The sequence below is a fragment of the Battus philenor genome, unplaced genomic scaffold (genome assembly GCF_028537555.1).
Source record: "Battus philenor isolate CCGP_79_NKW_IND1 unplaced genomic scaffold, ilBatPhil1.0.hap1 SCAF_22, whole genome shotgun sequence".
Taxonomy (NCBI): Eukaryota; Metazoa; Arthropoda; class Insecta; order Lepidoptera; family Papilionidae; genus Battus; species Battus philenor.
The window spans coordinates 676,036-696,004 of record NW_027181685.1 but is presented as its reverse complement, the minus strand read 5'-3'; the positions used below and the strand labels follow the sequence as shown (position 1 = coordinate 696,004).

At 37.4% G+C, this 19,969-nt stretch overlaps 1 protein-coding gene across 1 annotated transcript; it reads left to right on the top strand.

Moving 5' to 3' along the window:
* The first annotated feature begins 312 nt into the window (after positions 1-312).
* On the top strand, positions 313-19,297 carry LOC137923728 (uncharacterized). Its single transcript, XM_068766985.1, has 15 exons — positions 313-832; positions 1,655-2,342; positions 3,545-3,718; positions 4,046-4,242; positions 8,881-8,976; positions 9,142-9,265; positions 11,946-12,007; positions 12,819-12,970; positions 13,660-13,754; positions 14,383-14,455; positions 15,499-15,625; positions 15,825-15,948; positions 16,311-16,424; positions 17,402-17,578; positions 18,424-19,297. Exons 1-15 carry the CDS (start codon positions 380-382, stop codon positions 18,591-18,593), a joined length of 2,826 nt encoding a protein of 941 aa, XP_068623086.1. The 5' UTR covers positions 313-379; the 3' UTR covers positions 18,594-19,297.
* The last annotated feature ends 672 nt before the right edge of the window (positions 19,298-19,969 follow it).

Genomic DNA, 19,969 nt, shown 5'->3' with positions numbered 1-19,969 from the left:
AATGTGTGTAGGACAGTTTTAAAATTAGCTTATTATGATAATTCTTTTCGTAATACCGAATCATGGAATTTTGTAAATTATCTTATTATTATGAAATAAAGCAATATTAAATATCCTTCATTGGGTTTACTTAAAATAAAATTAAGTCGTTTACTTATAAATGAACAATATTAATGTTGTGTATTACCTTAATGAAATTTAAATTAAAATAATTAAGAAAGGAGTTTTTAATAATTATTACATTCTCTGTTAACACTGACAGATGATATCTATACAGAACGTAAACAAACCACACATGAGCAATGAGTTCGATCGATGTTTAATACGTTTTGAACAACTAATATCTACTTAAAGAGTAACGCTAGTTTTAAAAATTGCAATGTTACTAAAAAGGAATATATTTGAATATTTGACTTTAATTTCGTGCGGCGGTTCTTTATTATGTATACTTCTTAACTATGTCACCAATATTTCCCCTGTTACTGGAATATGGTTCCATTTGTATTTAGTCACTGTATTTGTAATATCAGTACTGTTTAGCTTTAAATTTATTCAGTGGTTATTACATCTAAACAAGCCAATTCAATACGATATCGATGGTTTAATTAAAAAATATCCATCTTTGTCATTCTTACCTGGATTCTTGCCTCGTACTGGTAAGAAAGATACAAAAGAGCCCAAAGAATATGACACGAACGAACTTAGTGTTATTTCAACTGTGTTGGAGAGGAAATTGGTTTCGTCATGGTACATGGCGTATATATCGCCCGAGATTGGTTTCCCATTTGCCTGTAAGCAAATGCTTGATCAAATGATCACCAAGACATTTCAGGTGGGTTGTTGTCGACACTATGTAAAATCGTGAACATAAATGTGCATTAAATAATTAATTAAGTTAATTTGGATACAGTAACAGTGTAACATACAGTAAATTTTATTTTTAATGTTATTTTAAATTTTATTCTATTCCACAATTTAAAAAATTCTTCCTATTGTCGAACTTTGTAGTGGATATGGGGGATTCTTTGCAATGTATTAGTATCTATATTTAAACCCTTTTATTATAGCTTGCTATAATGCCCAGAATAAATTTTTTCAGGTTTTTTAAGGATTGTTTATAAATATTTTTGTAAATTTTATTCATGTTAGAAGGCAAACCTGTGAAATCTAGCTGCTTCTAACATAGGTTCTGACAAAATAGATTGTGGTGCAAACATTATACAAACTAAATTTTAGTTGACTTGACAGTATATCTCTATTACTTCTATTCTTGGCACATTCCATGAATACATTGAAATAAGTTAGAGAAAATCATTGGCAAGTTATATTATCCTTTAAAAATACACTACCCGAAGTGGGGTTTACACTCCACAGGGGGCAATTTAGTTGTTAAAGAAGAGATTTAGAAAATGGATTAGATACAAGTTTAACTCTTTTGCTTCAATATACAAATTATGTTTGCTAAATTGGGGGGTGTAAAATTTTAGGAAGGTTTAAGTAAGGTGGGCATTGTACACTTAAAGTTGGGAGACATTGGTTTACACAGTAATTTGACTTTTTTTATGAGTTAATACTTAATAAACTTTCTAAATTTATTACATTTGGTATTATTGGTATAATAAACTGGTTTCTCTTTCAACTTTTGGTTTTTCAGATATGTGAAAAAATTGACACTAAAGATGTATATGTTGACATCTGTTCTGTCCTCACCAGCCATTTAAAGGAGTATAGCAAAGCTTTGAAGAGACATGAAGAAGCACCGACCAGCACTGTGGAGTCTTTGTACAAGAAATCTCATGCAACATCCCTTGACAAAAATTTCCAATCTGCTGACCATTGCATAAACTTACTCCGAATTATCCTCAAAGAACTTATCCCTCGGGAATTGTGGGATACTCCTCATTCAGAACTGCTTATCCGTGTGTTATCTAAGAAGCTGGATGCCTTCATCAATGATACTTTAAGTGATCCAGTTTGGTTGAATGATAAATTGCTTGCAGTAATTAAAGGAAAGAATATAGAAAAAATACCCGAGCCAAAGGAACAAGATGTTAAAGTCGAAGAAGAAACAAAAAAGGATTCGCCTGTTGAAATAGTAACAGAAATGAATCCTGCATTCTCAGTTGTGGAACCATTACCTATAATGAAGGATACAGTTCCATTTACCCAAAGTAGAATAGAAGAATCAAAAGAAGATTTTAAAGAGAGAGTGGAGAGTATAGTTGAAGAGAAACCTGTTCAAAGTACAGAGCCTGTGGATATAAAGTCATCACCAATTTTGAGACAAAGAAGGGGTAGACAAGGGAGAAATGAGGTGAAGATATATGACAGAGTTATTGAAGGTAATATGAAGAAGCATTTGTTTACTTATTCATAGGCGTATCTTGGCACATTTATAGCATAGAATATTTTTAATGGCCTTCGCTATAGGGGACTTTTCATACCACTATCTGATTTTTTGGACAGTGTCAATAGTTCTGTTTTATAAAATTTTGCACATATTTTTTTTATTTTAGCCCTATTCTAAGATTCCTCTTAAGATCTTTCTTTTTTTCTTCTTGCATTCTACAATTCCTCTACCGTTGTATTTCATACCAAATTTCCTTTTGTTCAATGCTATTCTTTCATCACCTAATCTTTAATTTTATTCTATTACTAACTCATTTTAGGTCTTTTTGGGTTTATGAAATTTAATTACAATGTATATTCTTTTACTATATGTATTATGGGTATTAAATATTTAGTATTCTATAAAACAGCCAAGGTTTCGGGTCACTGTATGCAGATAACACAAGATTAGTCATCATGGTGACCTATGAGATAGGTATGCCTTGCAGTGGATATCTGTCGGCTGGAATAAAGATGAAGAAGAAAGAGAATATGAGTGTAATTAAAACAGAACTCTAGCAAGCACTGACGTACATGTCACATCTAGATGTAGTCATCTATTTAATAAAGTTTTTAATCTATGTATTTTAAAACTTAATTCTTGATTCCCATAGGACATAATTTGAGGTAGTTTTTAATAATTTGTAAAAGATACTTAAAAAAAATAGAAACTTGTGTAGAGAACCTAAAATTGCAGAATTTAATGGGTATTGATTTTTTTTACATTTGACAGTCTGATTTGAACTTTCCTCGTTTGACAGTTCCATTTGAACTTTGCGCGTTTGACAGGTCCATGTGAACTTTCCTCGTTTGACAGTTCTATTTGAACTTTGCGCGTTTGACAGTTCCATTTGAACTTTGCGCGTTTGACAGTTCTTAATTATTTATTATTTTTATATGTATTGATTGGTGTGTTCAGCCAGTGTTAGTGAATATAATGAAGATATATTAGATATGTTTTGAAAAAATACATTTTGTAATTATTTTCTTACTTTGGATCAATTATGTTATTCACTTGTGTAAGTCATGTCTTACTTGATTATGTGGATTCTTGAGTTAAATATTAAGTTACCAGCAGTGGTAATTTATTCACAAATGCATTGGTAGATTATAGATTTTGCTTATGAAATAATAAAACTTAATGATAATATTATAGGAAGCATGAAGACCTGGGAGACTGACATGGACCTTCAGTGCATAAGTCTGGGCCAAGACCTGCTCGCAAGTTTGGACGGTGAGATCACGCTGAGCAGATTATGGGGACAAGATTTAGAACCTGATGGTAGCCCTAACCCACCAAGAGCAAAGTCGCCGCAGCCATTTTGGTTTGGTAAGGATTTGTTTACATGTAGATTTTATTGGTTTTAAACTTAGAGTACCTTTGTTTATCATGATTACCTTTTCATTACTTCTTATTTGTGTTTGGAATGATCAGTTGGGAGTCTTGACGCGATTTTTAAAGTTTCCCACCATTTATGATGTCGTTCGCATTCAGATATATGGCAATGATTCAATCTAGGCTTCTTTTCATGTGGTCTACATCCAGGTCTTCTGAGGATCTGAACAAATTCGTCCGTCTGCTTGCATGTGTCTTCCATGCCTGTGCGTGTAAATAAAGATATTTTATTTTGAATTTGAAAATGTTACATCAATGAAGGTGAAGAAGATGCTATAGAGCTGGAGTGTGGAGACACCAGCCCCCAGAAGACCAGTCCGCTGAAGAAGGAGAGCAGCCCCAAACCCACGGAGGTGCTACTCAAGGATATCCAGAGCACCGTTCACCAGGCCAAGAGCAAGATAGGCGACCTACAGGTCCCATACTCAAACCTAGATGTGCCCCGCAAGCATTCCAGTGTATGTCTCTTCCGCACTGTCTATTGGCTTTGTTTGCTTTTAGTTTTAAGTGTATATAGCATTAAGGCATGTATGTATGTATGTGTGTATGTATGTGTGTGTATGTCTTCTATAAATTTTCAAAATATATATTGGGAGGAAATTTCTTAGTTAATCGATTTAATTTGGCACTCTCTCCCTCTCCCTCTCTCTCTCTCTCTATATATAGCTTTAAAGGGGTAAATATATAAGTTTTTCTGTCATTTAATATCTGACACAACGTATATAAAAATCAGTAATGATAATTTTGTAGGAAAAAGCGTTTAAAATTGGATTTACTACGTAATAAAATTATTTATCGTTACTGTCTTTTCAGATTTTCTACTGCCAGAAATGATAGGCCTGTCAAATTTAAATATACTTACACAGTGATAAATTTATATATGATGAATGGAAATAGGTCTATGCTGTTAAAATGGTACAATCTATATTAAAAATAATTCTTTCAGAAATAAATAATGTAATGATGAAAATATAGCAAGAAGTGTTTGCCCTATTGCATTCCAATGGAAAAATTAAATTAATGTAACCATATTTAAGAGTTTTAACTTTATAGAGACCGATTGGAAATTGGTGAAAAATGTTTTGGAATGTGAATGAAATGTGAAAAATGGCTTTATACTGATAAATGAGCTATATAATCACCCCTTAGCTTTTACACCTATAACCAATCATTCAATATATGTATGACGGAGAGAGATGAGGAACATCTGGCGGAAGATGGTGAGGAATATCCTCCTGGTCATTCCTTTCGTATCCATAATTCCACTTGAGGGTGTGTCGAATTGAATACAAGTTACCGCGTATCACTTATTATTATTAAAAAAAAAAGAAATACAAATTGTTATTACAAATAATCAACTTAAAAAACAATGATCAAGGTAAAAGAATTAAATAAAAGAATAGAGTTGAGCGATCGCGATGTTCTCGGTGCGACGTGCGAGCACTATGGCTGCCCAAGCACGACTAACCCGAAATCGTGCGCACGCACTCCGATTACACCCGAACGTAGACGACCTCATGGATCATCCGAGGTTTCGTTACGCTCGGCGTTCCTCAACTCCGACATATATAACGGAGTGTAAATATGAAACGTTTATCCTCCTCAGCTTCCACGGAGAAAGTTTCGAAGTCCACTTCGAAACTTCTTCCGCCCCCAGCCACTTCAGCCTGGGCGAAGCCACTCTAACTTAGAAGCAAGCCTGCCACCTTTCCTTCCGCCCCATCGGTGGCTTCGAAACCCACCAAACCCCAAACCGGATCCCCTTCGCCTGCAGGAACTTAAAGCCCTCACGCTATACCTCGTCAATGTAGACCTTGACGAGGTCTGCATCCTCGCCGCAAAACTCCGCAAAGCCTCCGGTCCCTCAGAGCGCTTTCTCTGTATTGCGGAATACTCCGCCCTTCTCGCCGCCCTTAAAGCGGAATTTAAATAATATCCGCTCCCCCGTATCAACGCCAGAACACACGCCTCACATCGAGCCCCGATGGTCTCGATGCACATGTCACACACACTTACACATGACACGGCGGCCGCGTCCGCCTTACCCTCGTTCAAGCGAGCGCAGTCCGGAGAGGCCCGTGTCTCTCCCGACTGCCGAGTCCTTGCTTCGTGCTATATACGAGTCCTTGCTTCGTGCTACATACACTACACCCCACTCACTACACTATACACCTACACGGGTATAGTTCTCCGCGTGTGGACGTCTTAGTCGTAACTGGGGTACGATCTCCAGCGTAAAATTTGTAGTCCGTGGACCTCTGTTTCCACGGGCTCAATTTCAATGAAGCTGCACAAAGCATAAACCGGCTAGCAGCATAACTTCTAATACATCAAATGTAATGAAATGTATATTAGTTTAAAGTATAAAATACGAGATGGCGTTCGTGACGCTTGTCACACATATGGTTCGATAGATGGCGTAAGCAGACAAATACATCGCAACATAATTTGTTGTGAAAATTCGAAGAAGGGTGCTCTTTTAGTTTGGTTTAATACAACTATAGAAGACTTGAATAGATATGTCTATTTAATAATAACCAGGTCAAGGTTCAACTAACCCTTGGGTATTGCAAAACGGGTGACAGCTAAGAAAGGTCAATATTTCATATTTTACTTACATTGCGAACATTTATACTATTGTGATAAAAAAGTAAGGTGCAATTGTTAGTTAAAACTCCTACCCATTGGGAAGGCAGGTATTTTTTTTGGTAGAACTGTCTATTAACATTTGCCAAGCGTCTGTTTGTCAAAAGTTGGAATATTTGGTTCAGCTCAAACCATATTAAAAGATGTTTTCTATCTCAAACGCGTCAAATCGCAATTAGTCCATGTCATGCTGCGTTGGTTCTTCGTGAATATTTAATGGAATCAGGCGTTACCTCGCGGAAGTCCATCCTAAGTAAGAAAAGGACCAATATTTAGCCACTTCCGCACATGCAGTGGAGTCGTGCCCACTCTGTGTTTGGCACTAATCGGTGTAACATAACTCCTGAAGATGCCCCGTGGAGGGGTGAAACACGTGTTGAGTAATTTGGTGGTGGCGGTTGTGTGATTCGCATTGTTTGCCGCATACGCATTTATCAGCGGGCTGGCGGGCGGTGCATTTCATTGCACGACTCCACTGCATGTGCGGAAGTGGCTAAATATTGGTCATTTTCTTACTTGGTTCTTCGTGACTTTTTTTGCCAAAAATTCGACACCGTTTTTGCCTGATTTTGCTCCGTGACATCTGGCTATTCAGCTAATTGAAAATCCCAAAGCGGGTACGTCGTGTTGACTCGATTGAGGAGATGAAAATCTAATCGAAGATCTTGAAGGCTGTACTGGATATAGAATATTCCGATTGTTTCAAAGACTAGAAAAAGCGGTGGCAAAATTGCTTTTTATCACACGAGGATTATGTCAAAGGAGATGAAATTGATTTGAATGAAGATAGAAAGTCCTGCCAGAAGTTCCCCTATATTGGTATACTTCAAAAAACAAAAAACTAACACAAAAAAACTACACAGTTTCCTGTGAATGACCAATATTATATATCTATTTATTTTCTTCCATCGATAATATAAAAACAAATCTCAAAACAATTTTATCAGCGTAATTTGATATTATTTATATTTTCACAATCCTTGCATGATCTGTGCTTTTACACCCTGATGTTGCATGATTACGGAAATATGGCATGAACTGTGTTGCAATAATAAAAATATACAATTAACTATACTATATTTGCTGCACGCAATCTACACCGAAATGTAATTAACTGAATCTAATGACGTAAGAATGCGTTTACATGTGCACAAAATATCTATAACTTAGAATGAAAGTCTCCGTACTGTATTTAATCAGACTGACAATTTGAGGTATGGGGGGATATACCGTAATCGCCACGCATGACAGGCGATTTGGCGATCGTAGTGTGGTATTATGGTACGCGAAGGAGATGGCAATCAAAATAATGAATGCATACAGTGTGAATTATATAAGATTGTGTCCTGGTGTTTGAACCTGCGACCTATGATTGCTAGACTCAGTTGCCACTGTTCTATCACTGCTCAACACTAAGTAGTAGGTTAAAATCCAAGGTCAGCAAGCTCGAAGAATTGCACGTCTAAAGTGGCAGTGGGCGAGGTACATCACTCATGTGTCACTGTTGATCCCAAGTGGCTTTCATGTACAGGTAGGACCGCCACAAGGTTGACAAAAATAATTGTGAAAAATTATTGTAGATAATGTCACTGCTTACACAAGGCAGGGGAGTATAAAAGGTCCCCAAAAAGGCAAAAAAAATGTTGTATGTAAAAAAAGGAGCAATATTTAGCCACTTCCGCACATGCAGTGGTAGTCGTGCAACAAAGTGCACTACCCGCGAGCCCACTGATAAATGCGCATACGCCAAACAATGTGCAACAAACAACGGTGGTAGTTGTGTAATTCGCAGGCTGGCGGGCGGTGCACTTTGTTGCACGACTACAACTGCATGTGCGGAAGTGGCTGAATTTTGGTCCTTTTCTTACTTAGGATGGACTTCCGCAAAATAACGCTTGAATCAATTAAAAAAATGTTGTATACTTATTTGTAAATTTAAAACTTCTGGTATTAATATTTTGTCGTACAAAAGTGATCACTATTGGTCCAAATATTAATATTTAATGGAATCAGGCGGTGCACTTTGTTGCACGACTACCACTGCATGTGCGGAAGTGGCTAAATATTGGTTCTTTTCTTATCAAATATTAATATTTTTGGCAACGATTCCCCATATAAACTATAAGTGAACTTCCGTTACAAGCTGCGAAGGTTCGAAACGCGTTCCGATCTGTGAAAGTCAATAATAAATTAATCATTTTTATCTGTCACTTCTACAATACAATACAGTTGGATAGCTATTTATTTTGAATCTCTAATATAACTTCAAATTCTTCAAATAATAATTAATTTTTTTAACAAACTTGACATTAGACGTGGGTGTATATATAGTTTTTTTTAAAAGCTTCAGGGATGTAGTACACTTATGGTCTACCACTTATAGAACTGGATCTGTGATATCATGTGTGTTATTTAGTGTGTATCTTGAACGTGGTATGTACATCATTCAGGACGAGGCGGCCGGCATGATGGAGGGTTTGTTGGACTTCGGTATCGCGGGCATCAAAAAGGGGTTACGGTTCACCGGTCTTAGTGATGACTCTCAAGTAAGTGATCAGCCAGCTCTTCCTATGAGTTCATATATTTTTAAATTCTTACTTAAACTCATCTGGAGTTACTGAATGCAGGCTGCAAGATAACAATGGATCTCCACTGATATTCTTCTCTCTGCAACTTCTATCGTAATTATTAACACGTGTTTAAATGGATAGGAGAAGTCGCCGTCCCATCAGTCGAAGGACAAAGTGGAGAATATCTCACCTATGCAGGAAGTGAGCAGAAGTAAGCCGATTCCTGAACACAGGGATATAGCTGTGCCGTGTCTACCGCATAGAGGTATTGTATTGTATTTATAACGCCGTAAAAACAGATTACAACAATACCTCGCTTTGCGTCGTTTCGTTGTGCGTTATTTTTTTTTGAAGTTTCTTAGCTGCTTAATTAGTACTAATTTTCACTGTGAGTCGTTAGAATTTCGAGGTTACGTTGTTTTGGGTCCGAGTCTTTAATCTTTTTTTGAAATTTTCTTTTTTTTTCTAAAAGATGGCAACACTTGTTTTTAATTGCGGCATGCATCAAAACTCGGGGATTCCCTTTCTAACTAAAAATCAACGCAATTTGAAAAAAGTTTTATTTTCACTGTTTTGCTAATTTTAAGAGTTCAGTTTTAATTACGTAGTGTGTTGTGTTTTTTTTTTTAAAACAGAATAATAAATTTATATAAATTTTTACGTGTTGTTTCTGGTTACAAAAAAGGTAAATATTATTCCAATTTATTTAATGGCAGAGTTATATTATTTTTGTTTTCAATTTTCTTTTTAAAAAGTAGTATTTTCGTGACCCTGAAACCTATCTTCGATCTTTACATGGTTTGCTATAGAAAATCTTAATTCACTTTGCGACGTTTCAATTTGCGTCGTATTTTTTTGGAACGTAACCACGACGCAAAGTGAGGTATTGGTGTAGTAGAATTTACATTTTTTAAATGTATTACTGTGATAAAAAAGTAAGGTGAAACTGTCATTCAAAATTCTCGGGTATAAGGCAAGTAATTTTTTGTCCTAGGTTGGTAGGACTATCTATAACATTTGCCAAGGGTCTGTTAAAAGTTGGAATATAAATTGGCTCAGGCCAAATCATTTTGAAGATTGTTTTGTGTCTCGAACGCGTGAAGACTTGATTGGTCTATGTCATATTGCGTTGATTCTTCGCGACTCGATTCCATATTCCCCTGATTTGGCTTCGTGCGACTTCATATTTAGACTGGATATTCAGTAAACTCAAAAGCCAATGAGGCGACGCCGTTTTGACACGATTGAGGAGATAAAAATCCAGTCGAAGAAGGTCTGGACAGGTCTTTGAAGGACTGGAAAAAGCGTTGGCAAAAGTGTGTTCTATCGGATTGAAATTGGTTTGGAAGATCAAATAAAGAATTTATGTTTTATAAACAAATTCACCTTATTTTTTGATCACAGTATTATATCATAGTAACCTATGACACTAATAACATGAATTTGATTATTTTAACGAAAGTCAAACACGAAACGTTTTGAGACGATTTAACGTTCTACAATTTTGTCTGTATTGCAATATCTTGAAAGTTCCGATCGCTTCAGCGGTTGAAATTATAACAAACAAGACTTACAAATATTCGTTTACCTTGCAGACGATAGTAGGTACAAACGTATTACACGCATATAGAAAGGTTTTAAAGAGAACAAAACGTCGGTAAAACAGTACTACTTCTATGAGACATACCGGCTAGCGCCATCTAGTAGGTTTATAGAGAAACTATGATAAAACAGTCCTTTGTATTTACCAACCTTCAATAATTCTCTTCTTTTTAACTGATAGACGTACATTTTTTTTAAAATGGTCCCCGCTGTTGGGGACCTCTCGTTCCCCTATCTCGTGTGGGACAGGGACTTTTTATTTCTAGTAATTTATTCATATTTTTTATTATTATCATTCTTCTCTTTCATGTATCATCTTATCTGTCCTACTGTTTCTTTCATTCTACAATTTTGATAGACGTACATTGTAAGGTCCTATACCTTCTCTCTCCCTCGACCTTACTTATTGCAACCATAAAATCGTATTTGAAATATGAAGGAGAAATGTATAAAAATATGATAGAGCTTGGGAGCTTCTAACATAAAAGCCGATGGTAAAACACATTGGTAAAATTCCATATTAATACTTAAAAAGTAGTGGTACACCAGCGGTAGAGGGCTGAAGCTGGTGATTCGTCGCGGGTTCGATTCCGAAACCAAAATACCGAACTAATTCCCAAACCGACCACCAAGCGCGGCAATTATAGTATACACTCCATAGATATCGGAGGCCTATGTCTTGCATTAGGCTAAGTGATGTATCTTCCATCTCCCTCTAAAATCGTCACAGTGGCAAGTCTTGCGCTGTCAGCTTCCAGTGATTTCCCGCTAATGTCGTTGGTCGACCTGGTGAGAGTTCTACCCCGTATCTACTGCTTCTTGGTTATTCCTGTAAAACCTTTTTGTCCCCAACAGCCATCGATTGCACAAGCGATATGCTCTACCTTCTGACTTCACGGGCAATTCTTCGAGTGACTTTGGTTTTCCGGGATAACTCCGATCATAGCTCTCTCCAATCCTCTCTGGGTGACCTTGAGTGCTATTATAAGGTTTACCGTAAGCGACCACATCTCGGATCCATAAATTTCTTGTAAGGCATTGTGGTATTCAAGACAAGATGTTCTGAAACTTCCCGAACTCTGCCTATTCGAGTTGGATTCAGCTAGATTGCCTTATTATTCTGAATAATATTTTTTCAGTTTAACAAAACGTGACGGACCATGAAGTTTTGAGACGTTTTATAAAAGTAGTGTAAACTAATTCAAAGTAATGGCGTTTCGTGTAATTATTGAGTTGATGCGATGATGATATATTGTCTTTTGTAGTGATAGAATTGATTAGTTTTCATCTAAGAATCTTTTTATATCTTTTACGTATTTATCTTTTTTATATATCTTTTTAAGAAGACAACGGGTACGCACCGCCTTTGGTTAAACAACACCGTGTGACGTCACAGGACAGTGTGGTGAGGAATTTACACCATTTTTCTTCTCCATTTTTTAAAAGTCGAACCATTATTTATATGCACGTAAATTCATGGTAAACATATTTAGGCTTTATTACTATGTTTTTTTTATTTGCCCCTGCTATTGGGGGCCTCTCGTACCCCCTATCTTTTGTGGGACAGGGACTTTACGGGCAAATTTAATTATTCACATATTTTTTTATTATTTACTTTCTCTTCTTTGATACTTCACATTGTCTTTCGGTCTATTCTTTCATGCCACAATTCTGCTGTCTTTCCCTTTTGCTCTGTATCACCTTTCATTCATTCCTCTTTTCTTTTTACATTTTCATAATTACATTGTTATTTTATATCACATTTTGATTACTTAAATTCTATAATTATTTTATATCACAGTACTGTATATTATTTTGCTCTTATTTTGTCTTCATTATCTATTTATTTGCAATATTTACGTTTTATTTCTTTCTATAGCATTTTTTAACGATTTTTCTGCAGAGGGTGATGAATGACTGTTCGGTGTCTTTTTCGCTTATCAGGGAGGGGCTATTGACTCGATTTTAACGCCAGACCGGCACTCTCGGCATTATTATTATGTTTATATCAAACGCGGTTCCGTATACAGGGTGGTTGGTAAAGGTGACTTTGTCTATGTCGTCGGTCTACCTAGTGGGGAGGTGGGGAGGTCTACTCACGCTACGTCTACCGGTTCCTGATCTCCACTTGAGAACCTTTCGGCTCCAAGGGTACATGAGCGATATACCTCCGAAAACTAAATATTAAAAGCGTTTCAAGTCAAAGTTTATTACAGCCGTCCCAAAGTAAAGGCAGTGCTGGCAGTTGGCCACCGGTGCCGGTGGCGGAGTCCCCGGAGCCCGAATACGAGGAGGCTGCCGACCTGTCCACCAGCATCGCCAAACTGCGTTGTTTGCTGCAGCAGCGAGCAGAAACTTCTCATTACAGGTATATATTCGTGTAATTGTAATTTCGATGATCGTTATGTCTGCCGGTGATGACATATAAAAGTGAGACTTGGTTCAAGGTCACCCAGAGGACAAGGTAGAGAGCTATCATATAGCTATAGATCGAACTGTTACTGATGTAGTTTGAGGAATAGCTTGACTGAGATGGTAGTAGGCGGTGGAAGGTTTTTCAGTGGTACCAGGATCTGGAAGACGTGGTGCGGGTAGCCCTTGCATTAAGTGTAGCTACCTAAAATCAAGGTAGCAATAAGGAAAGTTACTGGTAATCGTGGTAGACCTTGGGGGAGGCCTAATTCTTGCATTGGACGATTAATGGCAGACAAGATGATGAAATTCAAATATATGTATATATATATATATATATATATATATATATATATATATATATATATATATATATACGCCCCGTGGAGGCGAGAATCACGTGCTGAGTGATTTGACGGTGGCAGTTGTGTAATTCGCATTGTTTGCCGCATACGCATTTATCATCGAGCTGGCGGGCGGTGTACTTTGTTGCACGACTACCACTGCATGTGCGGAAGTGGCTAAATATCGGTCCTTTTCTTACTTAGGATGGACTTCCGCATAGTAACGTCTGATTCCATTAAATAAATAAGAATATGATTGAATTTATTTGAGAGTTGTTCTCTTTATTGGTATTATGTCCAGGACTGACGACATATGGTGGGAGGGAGCGGAGGAGACCCGTGGGAGGACACAGCACCATCACTCCTCGCGACCCGTCGACACAGCCACGCTCGCGGGTGAGTCGCTTGTGATTTAGTTGTCAGGCTTGGTCTAGGTATTTAATAGTCCAGGCTGTTTTTCGAAATTTATAATTTTTTATTGAACAGTCAATTCAATTCGTATTTCCAAAATAAAAACAATATATATTTGTAGATTTCTTATTAAAACTCATATATTAGGAATCTATTTTATTTTAAGGAAACACAAATTATACATAAAACATAAATTAGCATTGACACGTAAAACGAACTGACTTAGCAAAAACGAAAGAGGCCAGGCGCCCACATATTAATTAAAATATTATTCGGTTGCAAGAACTTTGTGTCCTCACACATACCACTTCAAACAATTTTTAGTTTTATGTTGGTGATCTTGGTTTTTCTGGGTTTTTAGCCAAACACATCACTAGCTTAAGCAGTAGTGGTACAGCGGCAGAGAAATGAGACCTGGCATCGTAGTTAATGGGGTTACCATTGCTCACAAACAATTTTTGAAAGGGAATCGATTATGGTATACCCCCATAGGTGTCTTGGGGGGGGGGGGTCTATGTCCTGCAGCTGGTGACTAAGCGCTGCAAAGGACGACGACTTAGCGTTAAAAGACTGCAAGATATAAATAAACATATAATCATGTTTCCATCACCAGACGAATACGATATGAGTGTGGAGAGGAACTCATCTCCGGGTCAGACCTCGAACAACATGCAGAGATTGGACAAGTGAGTTTAATTTTTGGATATTGCAGTAATTATAAGATTCACATTTTTTTGTAAAAATAAATAATACATATGCTTCTAAAATCCTGAAAAGGTTGTACGAAAGGAAAAGATCGCGGGATTCCTAAGATATAAATAAAAATTAAAAATATTAAAATGTTATTATGTAGTTTTCCGAACGAGTTTGTTGACTTTGTAAAATCGACTGTATGTTGATTCAACTGGGTAAAACTGAGTGAGTTTGTTGACTCAAATCGGTAAAATCGACTGTATGTTGATTCAACTGGGTAAAACTGAGTGAGTTTGTTGACTCAAATTGGTTAAATTGACTGAGTTTTTTGACTAATTTGGGTAAAATCGACTCAGTTGGTTGATTCAAGTGGGTAAAACTGAGTGAGTTTGTTGAATCAAATTGGTTAAATCGACTGAGTTTTTTGACTAATTTGGGTAAAATCGACTCAGTAGGTTGATTTAACTCGACAAAACTGAGTGAGTTTGTTGACTCAAATTGGTTAAATCGACTGAGTTTTTTGACTAATTTGGGTAAAATCGACTCAGTTGGTTGATTCAATTGGGTAAAACTGAGTGAGTTTGTTGACTCAAATTGGTTAAATCGATTGAGTTTTTTTGACTAATTTGGGTAAAATCGACTCAGTTGGTTGATTAAGCTAGGTAAAACTGAGTGAGTTTGTTGACTCAAATTGGTTAAATCGACTGAGTTTTTTGACTAATTTGGTTAAAATCGACTCAGTTGGTTGATTCAACTGGGTAAAACTGAGTGAGTTTGTTGACTCAAATCGGTAAAACCGACTAATTTTGTTGACTCATTTGGGTAAAACCTACTTTGTTGACTCATTTGGATATAACCTACTGAGTTTCTTTGACACAATTGGGTAAAATCAAGTCAAGTTTATCGACTAAATTGCGTAATATCGACTGAGTTTGTTGACTCAATTGTGTCTCAAGACAAGTGATCGACGATCCAAAAATGATAATAATATGTCTAAATTACTATTTTAATTTTAAAATTTCTGTGTAATTTTCAGATTATTTCAGAGAACTGTCACTGGGGTATTTAATTCGATAAAGACGGCGGTGGGCGCCGAGGGAGAGGAGATTACTCCACGACCTCTCCACGACTGGACATACGTCTGCAGCTCCGTCGACCTAAGCGTAAGTCCAGGTTTTGATTTGAGAGAGGAAATTTCCTCTTCATCATCAGCTCTCTGACTTCCCAGGACTTTAATCATGTCTTGTAATCATACTGAAGAGAAGATTATTAATATGGATCATCGTATCTCGGAAGACTTCTGTCTGGTCTGCTCTTTGGACTATCAATAAGGGATGTGGTATGATCTGATGGGGTTTGCAGGTGGGTGGTGCTGTGGCTCGATTAGTGGGAGCCCGACGGGCGCTGGGTCATGTGGACGCGGCGCTGGACCCTTTGCAGCCGGATCCTGCGAGCCCACCTTCTACTGTTCCACCAGCTGACTTTGGTATGTACCATCCACGTGGCTTAATATCAAATTCGGTACACTACCATTTTAGCCGTTGGATGTCCACGTCATACATCGGCCTTGCTTTAAATTAAAAAAAAATGCTTTTAGTTATTTTTTTTAAATAAATGTAGCCTAAGTTACTTCTTATTACATCAGCTACTTGCCAGTATAAGTCCTGTCAAAATCGGTTCAGCTATTTCAGATTACAGATTAGACGGAGCAAACGGACAGACAGAAATATATATATATATATATTTATTTGTACCGATGTACCCTAGATAATCTCTTGCTCTAAGATTGCAAATCCTTTGACTGATGATGTATTAAGATGTCTTCTCTGCTTCTTCTTTGCCTGATAGAGGAGTGGTGTAGTGCACGCGGGCTTGCTTGGTGCGGCACGTGTGCTGTTGGCGGAGCCATGAGGCTTTGCAACTCGCACGTCACCTTCCGTGTGGCCACCTTACTGTTCGCTGGTCAGTATACACTTTTCTTATAAGTGGTAAGGTTTGGTATGTGACCATTTCAAGGTCATTCATGGATGGATCTGTGTTTGCTGTCGACGGCCGTTGGGCTCGAAAGGTTCTCGAGTTGCGACCACGAGGTCGCTGTAAGTCCATGTCATCAAGGTTTTTGGCCTATCTCTTGCAGTAGTGCCTCTATCAGCTGATGTGATAATAAAAAACATATACAAGCACATATAGAAGAATATATAGAAGCATATAGAGCTTCTAGAAAGATCTTAAACAGCTGCAGCACTTGAATCTACATATGTGGCCCCCTCATGGTCGCCTCATGGACGCCGGAACAAGAAACGACTAAAGTACATGACTATAAATCAAGCGACGCCCAACTGTGGGAACCTCTCATCTTTCACAGGTGTATAGTTTTTTTATATTCAGCTCTCAACTCATTTCGCTGAACCTGTACAAAGTCCAACAGTAATAAAAAAAATAGTTTCTTTATTCAATTAGGATAGAGAATCCAATTGTTGTCAGAGATATATTTACTTATATATACAGCAATACCCCGCTTTACGCGAGGGATACGTTCCAAAAAAAAAATCGCGTTAACCGAAATTCGCGTACAACGAGGTTTATGATTAAACATAGTCAAAAATTATTACAAAAAATTACAAATCATTTTAATCAATCACTTTAATTCTAGGAACACTTTATGCAATACATACTCTTATTTTTTACGGAAAAATACATCTATTGTCTTTTGGGTAACGTTTTGTTTACGTTCTTGTAAAATACGTTCATAACACCCAACACTGTTTTTAATTGTTTGACAGATGGTCAAGACACCATAGAGAAGTTGATGACTACATTATATTTATATGCACTCTTTCGCGTAATTCGAGGCATTTCAGCGCGAAATTTGCAATTCGCGTTATAGTGAAACCGCGTATAACGGGGTCGCGTAAAGCGGGGTATTACTGTATTTATAGATTTAGCGGAGTCGCTGTTGACGTCGTGGCTAGACGAGCTGAGCGGCTGGCTTAGGAAGCAGACGTTCGTAGTCTTCGAGCAGATGTCCAGCGGGCGCCTGGATTTGAACCCGCAGGAAGAGCTCCGACACCTGGATATTGAAGACACCTGTGCTGCTATCATGGCCGCATTGCCAGGTATGCGACCTTTTTTAATTTCATCGATTATTTCGTGAAAAAATCACCTAGGTCCGTTTGACTTTGAAATTCGACTGTCTATACAATTTTTTACAATTTTCAACTAAATTTCATAATCGGGAATTTTGTCCACTAGTTCAATTTATATTATGTATTTGTTTTATTTAAACGATTCTTATACAATTTATGTATAATCCTATCCTGTGATCAAACTTTGTTAGTAAGCGGTTGCGTGAATTATATAAGTAACAAAAGGACCAATATTTAGCAACTTCCGCACATGCAATGGTTGTCAACTTACTCTGTGTTTGGCACTAATCGGTGTAACATAACTCCTGAAGATGCCCCGTGGAGGGGTGAAACACGTGTTGAGTGAATTAACGGTGGCGTTTGTGTAGTTCGCATTGTTTGCCGCATACGCATTTATCAGCGGGCTGGCGGGCGGTGCACTTTGTTGCACGACTACCACTGCATGTGCGGAAGTGGCTAAATATTGGTCCTTTTCTTACTTAGGATGGACTTCCGCGAGGTAACGTCTGATTCCATTAAATATTAAAGTCCATAAAAAAACCAAGCAGAGACATGCGGAGCTGACTGTACCTTGTACAAATCCTTGTATATAAATTACGTACTAATTCTGAAATCATTGGTTAATCTCAAATTACTTAGGATGGACTTCCGCAATGTAACGCCTGATTCCATTAAATATGAATTATAATATATATATATATATATATACATATATATATATATATATATATATATATATATATATATATATATATATATACATGAAAATCGAACCTGCGACATACGATCGCAAGTCTGTTGGTTGTTACATATAGAGGTGTACGTGTTGAGCTCGGGCGCCGTGTCCGATGCAGTGCGGCTTGCCGTGTGCAGCCTCAGTCATGCTGCGATCAACCGGGAGCTGGTGCTTCGAGTGCTGGATTTGATTACGGCGCGATACCGACACGCAGCCGTCAGCCCCGACTACACGTTTCACGCGAACTGATTTGCAGACGGGAGACGAAGTGGCTCTCTTTAACTGATGGTAGTGAGGGTGGTGGAGCAAGTTTGGTATGTATTCTCTCCATTACATCCATTCGAATATTCATATCTGTTTTATCCGATAAATTCCGTATTGGATTATGACATTTGGGTTTACGTCATTTTATATCATCCCGAATCATTTCTAATGTCCGGAGAGCTCCGAACTCAGAATTAAATAGGCCATCTGTTATTTTAAGTGCTCTAAAGGTCAACTATAAAGCAGGAAGTGTGAAAGTGTATTTTTATGGCCCCCGTACCCCTTATCATGGTTCACAGGGACTTTTTTTTTAATTTCATATATGTTTATTTTAACTTTTATCCGTCACAAACTTTTCTATTGTTTTCTATACGGATAAGGAGATCGCTCCTTTCACAAATCGCCTGCTTCCGTCGACTTCCCTCCGAGGTACTACATGACTATTTTGATTTATTTAGTTTTTTTATTCTTATCTATTCTTTAGCTTAGCGATCGTGTGGGTTAGTATAGTGAAAACCGAACATAAAGAACACAAACATTTCCTATGTTGGAAGAGCGAGTGTTGAGGGCGCTAGTGTTCATTTGTGCTAGTATCTATAGGTGGGTTAGACTTGTAGGAACCTATCTAGAGAGAATACGAGTGTAAAGGGTGTGAATATTCGAGACTAGATGATGTAGGAGCAGGTATTGAGGGGGCAAGTGCAGAGGAAGCTAGCGCTGAAAGAGCAAGTGTTAGTGGATGACTGTTGAGTGAGCTATTGTTGACAAGTGTGAGCGTGTATTAGACATGAGTGTTGTCGAGACAGAAAATTTAGAGCACTGTTTCCCAACGTGAGGCCCACGCCCCACAGGTGGGCAATATGACTTTTAAGAGAGGCAATTAGAAAATTAAATCGACCCGAGTAGAGTACCTGGCGATAAATACTGCACATTGACCTTTCGAAAGAGATAATCGGCTAATTTTGTAGATAAATACAACGACAACATAAGTAGTGTCACATAGGTAATGTGGGTAATTATCGCCGGGTATTGTATAATTCTTTCGCTAATATATATATATATATATATTTATTTATTTATATATATATACACATACATATATATGTGTGTGGGAGTGAATCACGCAGGCGAATAATAGATGTTTTTAGATATTTTTTAAACACTATTTTTTCACTTCTTACATAGTTCATACCAACCGGCCCATCGCCATCTTCCCAGAGAAATCCACAATTCATTCATACTCTTCATTCATTCATCAATCAATCGCTCACTTCCTTCACTCTTACGTTCCGTTCCCACATGTGTATATATATCCTATATATTACTTAGGGGGTGTAAGAATTTTAGAAAGGCCTAAGTGG